This window comes from Poeciliopsis prolifica, unplaced genomic scaffold (assembly GCF_027474105.1).
Source record: "Poeciliopsis prolifica strain line A6 unplaced genomic scaffold, Auburn_PproV2 SCAFFOLD008, whole genome shotgun sequence".
Taxonomy (NCBI): Eukaryota; Metazoa; Chordata; class Actinopteri; order Cyprinodontiformes; family Poeciliidae; genus Poeciliopsis; species Poeciliopsis prolifica.
This window is the reverse complement of record NW_026562383.1, coordinates 10,675,315-10,684,685: the sequence shown is the minus strand read 5'-3', so window position 1 is coordinate 10,684,685 and position 9,371 is coordinate 10,675,315. Positions and strand designations below refer to the sequence as shown.

General features: G+C 37.3%; 1 protein-coding gene across 1 annotated transcript; it reads left to right on the top strand.

Moving 5' to 3' along the window:
• Positions 1–8,273: 8,273 nt before the first annotated feature.
• Positions 8,274–9,371, top strand: LOC129361581 (RING finger protein 208-like). Its single transcript, XM_055032503.1, has one exon. The coding sequence runs from the start codon at positions 8,453–8,455 to the stop codon at positions 9,086–9,088; it is 636 nt and encodes a 211-aa protein (XP_054888478.1). The 5' UTR covers positions 8,274–8,452; the 3' UTR covers positions 9,089–9,371.

Sequence of the window (9,371 nt, the reverse complement as noted above, 5' to 3'; positions counted from 1 at the left end):
TGCAATATGATATTTACGAGTTTTAAACAAAAAAACAAAGTTTTCAAAAACATCTCATCCATGCTGATTATTAATAGAACTGCATGTACACTTACATCTACATATTATGTGTTTCATTTTCCATATGCAGGAAAAAGACATTAAAATGACAATCTTCCAGAATACTACACAGAAAATAGCCATCGGTCTAACTTGTCGTACGTTTAAGCAGAAATTTACAAAACTTTGTAACTTAATTGATGAACTTATGTACGTATGTATTTGTTTATTAACACATTTTTGTGAAAAATTGCTGAATCCACAAAACAAGATAATAGACATCAATACCATTGTAATATACAGCGTGCTGCAATATCTGTATAATTTAAGTTGAGAAGATAGATAGATAGATAGATAGATAGATAGATAGATAGATAGATAGATAGATAGATAGATAGATAGATAGATAGATAGATAGATAGATAGATAGATAGATAGATAGATAGATAGATAGATAGATAGATAGATAGATAGATAGATAGATAGATAGATAGATATCTCTCTTTCATTTAAATCAACTTGTGTATAGCTATTTAATTGCAGTGGATTCACCTGTTTGCACAGGAAAACCATTGTTCGCCGTGACGTTTTATTTATTTATTTATTTATTTATTATTTTTTATTTTTTTTAATCAAACATCTACAATATGAGCATGTCCAACACGACACTGAAAAGTAAAATTGAGCTCCGAAAACAACGACAAATCCTCTGTTCCCGTCGTCCAAAGGGAAACCACCTGATGAGCGCAAACTAAAACTTCCACACATGGAGGTGACTGCAGAACTACGAGGTGCGGACACCGCTGAGCTGAAGCGTGGAGAAGAGGATCCGCTCTCCTTCCACGAGTTCCACCTCAGTCCACGTCAGAAAAGCTCCGCGTGGTCTCTCGCAGCGGTCGCGCTGATTTCACAAAGGGCGCTGCAGCAGTGCCGCGGTTGGCCCTCACGGCCGTGGAGCACATCCGTGCAAAATGTCGCACTGCTGACACGCCGAACCACATGAGGGATCACTTGACTTTCCTGAAACTCGTAGAGATGTGATAATTGCAATAATTAGGCGTGTTTAATAGACCGACGCTTTTTTTTGTTGTTGTTTGTTTCGTTGTTTTGTCCCTCAAGGAAAAGCTTTGTCTCATTTTTGCATTCCCTTACTCTGCATCCCATGAGTGGTTTGATCATTATGAATAAACAAGCACAACTTGTATACCTTACAATATTCAACCAAACACGTTTGTTGCAATCAGAACTTTTCCTTCAAACAGACCAACAAACACTTCAAGGGAGTGATTTTATGGAGATGTAATGTAAAATAAGTAAACATCACTCCTTTTGTGGCACATAGGTTTTAAAATGGTATTTTAATCCATATTCTCTCTCAATGCACTTTAACTCCCAAGACACTGGGCAGTAAAAACTGATGGCGTGGACACAAAAAAAAAGACGTAGAAACATTATACCTCTATAAAAGCAAGAATGGGGGCCATAGAGAGTTATCATAGTAAAGTTTGACTATCATGAAAAGGATATTGGATCTACCGTGCCAAATCAATTAGAGGGGGGAGCTGGGTCAGAAATGTGCAGGGCTGGTGGACAAGCTACGTCAGAAACAAGCCCAAAAAAAAAAAGCTTCTGAAGAGAAATAGCATGTTGCAGTGTGTACAAGTAGCAACTCAAGGGTCCTGAGGCTATATTTCTAAATCAGTCAAATCCATAACGCACAGTATTTCTCCATGTCTCCATTAAATGAAATGTTAGTCTATTTTCTCTCAGTCATTGGAAAAAACGTTTTCTGTTGGCTGTACTCCTAACTTTGCATTTTCTCATCAGATTTTCATTCAAGACGGGATAACATCAGAAACTAAAAATAAAAAAAAAACATTTTTGAAAAAGCCAATTTTTATTTGAATGTATTTATTTAATACAGACTTTGAGATAAATCTTTTATTAACATCTGTGACACAATTACTGGTACCCAGGCTGTCATTAGTTTTGCATTGCTATATTTTGGCAGAAGGATAGCTGGTCTTCTCCTGCTCTGTATGTTTCAGGAGACATTGTGCAAAGAGGAAAGATCGTCCAGTTCTGTGTTGCCTCTTATGATCTGTTATCTGAGGTCATCCCATAGGTTTGGGATCTGGGAACTGAGATGGTCATGGAAAAATTGATTTTGTGTCATTTGAACCATTACCATGTTGATTTGGCCATATGTTTTGAATACTGCAGAACTAAATTGCAAGCACTCTAACAAGGTCCTGTTTTATGCTCTCTTCTCTTCAGCTCACCATACTTTTAAAATTGATCGTTGATTTATTGGGTTGATATTGTGTCTGGTGAACAGTTTCTTTGTTGTTATGGCCACGTGTTTCTGATCATTAACGCATCGAATCGCTGGATTATGACCAATTAAATTTTTTTAGGGGTGTACACCAACATTTTATGAAGATGTTGCCTGATATTTAATTATGCTTTGTAAAGAGATCCAGCCCACAACATTATCCTCATCTGGTCAAAGCAAAAACATTGCAGTAAAGGTCTCATAATAGTTTAACCAAGTCCACATGTTTACATTTGTGATAGGATAGACAAAGCTTATATCGGGTATTTCTCAAATAACTATTTGGTATGTAGGTAGCATCTTATGGCTAATGTGGAGAGTTGATGACGCCAAGTTGTCACTATTTGTTGATCTCCCCTTACATTAGGCTTTAGAGTTGTTTTTACCTCGCTATCATTCTGCTGACTGGTTGCGAGACAAGTGTGGGTCCTGATCAAGCTGCTGCTAAAATACATTTACTTCTGAAAGCAGCAACTTTTGTTTGAGGTAGCTCTCAGTTTGTGAAAATGGCAGCTGGTTGTAAAACAGTATGCACTTAACCTTTATTGGCCCTGAAAATGAAAAAGCCACTGCTGTGTAAGGAGTGATAGTACATCATTACTGAAGTTTCTATTCTGAAATATTAAATATTGGTTCAGGATTTGGGTAATAGACAAGTACTGCAAGCTTTTGTATTTTTTGTCTTTTTTTTCTTTGATTAGATTATTATTCTTTATATGTCTGACGATGTGTCAAATCTCACGTGTCATTAAAACTAAAGCAGAAACGTTGGAAAAAACTGCTTAATCTGCTGTATCAAATTATGAAAAGTTCGTGGAATCCAGTTTCTATAATACCTATATTCTTTTCTTAAATAGGACAGAACTGATCATTTTTTGTAAGATTTAAATATTTGTCAATCAAGAAACAAATTGCAGTATGATATGCAAGAATTATGAACCACACATTTTAAATTTAAAGGTTATGCTAATTTAGCCTAAGATTTTACAGCACGGAAAATAAAAGGTTTGTAATTCATTTCTATTTCTAAAAATAAATAAATTTTGCTGAAGATTGTATTTAAATGACTGAGTAGTGATGATTAAAATGGAGTTCAGGAATGACATAAATTTAAAAAAGGGCAGCTAATTTAATTTTGTCCACATACATGTTTTAAAGTACAGCTGCTCAGAAACAGCCTAATTGTACTCCACTTTGTAAGAGAGTATAATGGCAGAAAAATATACATTAGCTGAAGGATCAAGTCATCAATGAAGATAAACATCTCAGGAAGGTCACAGGTTTGAAATAGGGAAATCCGTTCTCATACTAAGGTTCCACTTACAAGGCACTATCAAAAGAATTGCTGTTTTTTTTTTTTTATGTGTTTGATCTTATCAAATATAACTGGTGCCAAAACCTATCAGTGGGAGTTCAGACTTAATGGAGTTATCATGACAAAGGCTTGAGAAGGTGAACCCAGGTGAGCCAAAACAGATAATCAGAGCATTTGTTGAAGCAACAGCCAAAGGGCATGCAGGCTTAAATTAACAGTCCAGCAAACGCCGACTGAAAACCGTCGAGCTAATAGTTCATGGTCTCATGACGAACATGCAGTCACACCTCCTGTGAGATTCTTATCTAACTGGAATTACTCCACGCCTTTGTCTTCTGTCTATTTCAGTCACATTACTGGATGTTGTGATAGCAGAGAAGTGGGTTTTCTGCCTCTTCACACAAAAAAAAGCAAACTTGGTGCATTTGTATTAATGACCCAAGACAAATTTAGTGACTTATGAGGCTTATTATTTTGCCTAGTGATAAAGTGTGTAGCAACAGAACACCGTGCTTATCAGATACATGCGGAACTATCAAAAAGATCTACAGAAAACTGGAGAATGCTGTATCAATTTGGACTTAAAATAGAAATAACAAAATCCCATAAATCTTTACAAATTGCAAATATAAAAAAGTGCTATTTTAGACACTATGAACTTTCCATAAAGGGAAATCTGAGTGAAATGAACTATTTACAGTATTTGTGTGAAGTTTACAGATGCTTAAAAATCTTGGAACATTTATAGTGTTAAAATCTGAATTTATTCATTTTTACACATATTTCCAATTTTATCTGACATAACAACTTTAAATTATATACAGCATTTCATTTCACAGAAAATAATGTAGCATGTATAAATTAAAAAGTTACATTAACTGTTGGATATCTGTGTCGCAGAGCTCAGAAGAACCTTATATTTTCACCTGTTCCTGTAAAGCTGCTCTCATGAGGATAACATTAAGGGCAAAAGATCTGACCATAGAGAGCTGACATGGCCATGCAAAACTTATTTACGTTTTAATAGATAAATTTAATAAATTTAATAAACTAAGTACACAATTGACTTTAAACATGTCCTTATGACTGCCACATCTTGTGTCGTACCAATTTTGTTCAAACATCATTAATTCCTTTCCATGAAAAAAAATCAACAGCTCCTAATTTCTGGTCAGTTTTAGATAAAGCATAAAATCCCCCAATCCCTCACAATGGAAATACAGAATTCTTCACTTTACATGCACATTTAAATTCGGCCAGAAGAGGGCACTTTCTATCTATCTATCTATCTATCTATCTATCTATCTATCTATCTATCTATCTATCTATCTATCTATCTATCTATCTATCTATCTATCTATCTATCTATCTATCTATCTATCTATCTATCTATCTATCTATCTATCTATCTATCTATCTATCGTTAGAAGGTTTCATGCATAATGATGTGTTTTGTTCAGAACTTTTTCCTTTATTCCGATCTAAAAAAAAAATCTGTCATACTTCTTAACTTTTATTGCAGCTTTTATATCATCTTATTTTCATTTATTTCAAATGTTGTACTAATTACTTTTTTATACAATCAATCTGAATTTGTAAAGATGAAAAGTGGAACAAATACTCACAGCACACATCGACTAATTCAATATAACATTATTAAAAAGTAATCTACCCTAAACCTAGAAAGAAAGAAAAAATCTTACCTGGAAGTAATTCAGTAAATTACTTGAATGTAAGCGGTGTAATTTGGTTGAAATGGAATCTGCGCTGGGAATTTATTTCTAGAATTATATTTCAAACTCTCTGCATTGCAAGATTCTCTTTCTCATGGTTGTCTTTTATTTTTAAAGCTTGTAGATATTTTTCCATTACATACTCTGTGTAGGAAGGAGGGGGCTTGTGAAATGCTATGCAGAAAAATGCACTCCTGAACTTTATCTCCTTCATTTTGTTGGCATGTTATGTTGCAGCCCAACACAAACCCATGAAGTTTAAAATAATGTTTTTAATTATTATGTGTGTATGGTATGCATACACACATGTGCATAATTTAAATTTGGTATAAATACAATTGTTCTGTGAAGGTCTCAAAGGTTTGTAAGAGAACATCAAGAAATAAAGAACATAATGAAGACTACACTGTGTTCCAAATTATGCAAGTGATATTTTCTCATATTTTCTTAAATGGTCAGTTCAAATAATGGTCAGTATAATTTTCAAGTAATGAACTGTTACAGTATAAATCAAATTTTACTGAACAAAGCTTCCCATGAGAACAGTTTTTATTTTTCAAAAATGAAAAACTCAAAATACTCTGATCCAAATTATTATGCACAACAGATTTTCTAAACATGTTATAGATTATAAAGAACTGCAAACGGTCATTCTTTGAATGTGCAGCATGAAGTGGTCACATGTCCTAAAATCAAAAGCTATTTAAATCCAAAACATTTTTTGCAGACCCAGTTACATGTTAACCTAGGACCCTTTCTTTGACATCACCTGCATAATTCTTGCATCCATTGAACTTATGAGTTTGTAGATAGTTTCTGCTTGAATTTCTTTGCAGGAAGTCAGAATACCTTCTCAGAGCTGCTGTCTTGATATGAACTGTGTTCCATCCTCAGATCTTTTGCTTGAGGAAACTCCACAGTTTCTCAGTGGGGTTGAGGTCAGAGAAGGATGGTGACCTCACCATGAGTTTCTCCACTTTTATGCCCAAAGCAGCCAGTGATCCAGTGGTATTCCTTGCAGCATGAGATGGTGCATTGTCATGCATGAAGATGATTTTGCTCCTGAAGGTACAGCTCTTCTTTTTGAACCATGAAAGAAGTGATCAGTCAGAAAGTCCATTTACTTTGCTGAGTCCTTCATGGACTCTGAAGGGGCCGACCAATGATTCTCTCCCCATGATTTCAGGCCAGAAAATGACTCCACCACCTCCTTGCTGACATCACAGCCATCCATCTGGACCATCCAGGGTTGCACAGCAGTCATCAGTGAACAAGTTTGAAAATGAATCTTCATGTACGGCTGGACCCAGTGTGACCATTTCTGCTTGTGAGCTCTGGTTAGGGGCCCAATAGTCAGTTCATGCACTGCAAGCCTCTGGAGGATCCTCCACCTGGAGGTTTGAGGCACCAGCAGCTTTAAATAACTGTTTGCTGCTTTGTAAGGGCATTTTAACAGCTTCTCTCTTAATCCCATGAATTTGTCGAACAGAAACCTTCCTCATTATGCCTTTATCTGCACAAACCCATCTTTGTTCTGAATCAGCCACAAATCTCTTCAGAGTACGATAACGTTTCAGTTTTCGTTAAATATTTGATGTTTTCATACCTTGTCATACAGCACTACACTATCTGATGATTTTCATCAGCAGTGATCCTCTCTTTCCCATATTGCTTGAAACCTGTGGCCTGCTTAATAATGTGGAACATCCTTCTGAAGTAGATTTCCTTTAATTGAGCCACCAGACCAACTAATCAACCAGCTCTCTGAAATTAATTATAGTGATTCAAAGGGCCATGACACACAATACCATCTATAAATTTAATAGCACAACAAAAGCTTTAATCTTTATGACACTTAGATCCAATTTGCATAATAATTTGGAACAGGGTGTAAGGAAACAGGGAAAAAGTAGAAACCATAATATCTTAGTTAAAAGCTTTTACAAACATTACACAGAAAGTTTGTTTGAAGTGGGATTTTAAAGGATTATCATGCTCTGACATGATAATGTCTGTTATCATGTCAGAGCATGATAACAGACTGACATGATAATGTCAGAGCATGATAAACAGCCTTTGCTGTGAGCTAGTAGCTGGCTTTATGCTTAAGAGTCAAAGTCCTGCTGGAAGGTGAATAACTGTTTCTGTCTTAGTAAATAATTTCCATCTCATGATCCCGTCATCAATGTGGTTCTCCTTCAACTTCAGGTTTTGGTCTCACATGACCAGCATATTGAATGTTTTTCATTTATTTATGTTTTTTTTCTTTTTTACAGTACACAACAAGCAATTATACAGGTAGATAAGTGGAGTCTATCAAGACTCTCCTTGTCTGTCCTGTCAGTGTATGGGCATGCCTCGGTTTGCATTTACACCATACTCCTTTCGTTTTTACTCCATTTCATGATGCAGTTTGTTCAATTATGCTCTCAAAGAAGGGCTTTTCAAAAAAAAAAACTACATTTATGTAGACATGAAATTACACACAAGTGGATTGCATCTGCTACAGTTCTTCAGGCAGTTGGTTTTGCTCGAGTTTACCAAGGGTCATCAGGATTATCTAATAAGAAATGGAAACGTGTAACGTTTCACTTTCTCTTCACAATAACGTGCTACTTTGATCTGGAACACACATTCTTTCAACTTTTGTTGTTAAAACACGAGAAGCGTGAATGCTGTTGAAAGTCGTTGTGGTCGCTGGTGAAGATGTCACCGCCGCTGGGCGCTGTCCGACGACTGTGGTGCTGAAACCCAAAGCGTCACATCTGACAGTGGTTCTGACTGTTGGAGCAGGTGCCCAATTTTAATTACACGGTTTAATAGGGCGCGAAGATCACATGACGCTCGTTGTGACACCAACCAGATGACAACGGATCAGAAAATCAATCTGAACACCTCTGTTGTTTAGCTCTTTGTTCTCTCTCTCTCTCTTTTTATTTTTGTCTATTCCGGTAGTTGTTTCACGGTTAGATTTAAGCCTCCCTGTTATTAACCTGTGTGGTCAAGTGAAGCTGTGCAACATGGGAGAACATGGCGGACGACGTCCACGGACAAAGCGGCTCTGCTTTTGCTCAGTCTAACGAACAAGAAGAATACGAGTGCAAAATCTGCTACAACCACTACGACTTGGACCGTCGCGTTCCCAAAGAGTTGAGCTGCTCCCACACCTTCTGCCTGGAGTGCCTCGAAACTCTGCACTCGCGGGAGGGTCGAGGATGGAGGGTCGGCTGTCCCGTGTGTCGCCATCGGACTCCGGTTCGGGAGTATCAGGTTGAAAACCTCCCGAACAACAGGGCGCTGTGCGAGGCTCTTCCGCTTGGAGAGCATCAGCGTCAGAGCTCCTCAAACGCGGAAGAGCAACAGACAGGTCCGTCCGGGTCTTCAGCCGCAGAGGAACGCTGTGAGACCTGCAAGGACGTCGCCTTTACCACGAGCTGCGTGTGCGCCATCTTCTCCTTCCTCTCCATGGTGCTGCTTTTATTTCTGGGCCTCATTTTCGTGCACAATTTCAACCACGTAGCGTCGCCGGTCGGCCCCGTTTGTCTGTTCGTCGCCAGCGTCCTGGCTCTGATCTCTATTATATTGACTTGGTTGATGTGCATGCTGAAGTATGGAGCAGAAACAGAAGCGAGCGCCCTCAGTTCCCTCACCTCTAACGTAATGTGATCCTCGGAGTTTGAAGTGGACTTTTGAAATGGGATATTTAAAGGCGTGAAATTCAAGGGCTTGTCGCGCCTTCTTGGTGAATTTTGAGATTGTCAATAAATGACTGTGTGCTTTATGAAAATGGACTAATTGTGTCGAGAATTGCTCATTTGTTTGATTTTCCTTCACTGTGGTGAGGAGCGCCACATAGCCAATTTTTACTACATGTAAAAAAATTTGCATAGGCTATGTACTAAACAGAAAGGTCAAATCGAGACTGAAATAAACAATGGTGATCACAGTT

What these genes read in the sequence shown, in the direction of transcription:
- LOC129361581 (XM_055032503.1), top strand. Translation starts at nt 8,453, where the DNA reads ATGGCGGACGACGTCCACGGACAAAGCGGCTCTGCTTTTGCTCAGTCT.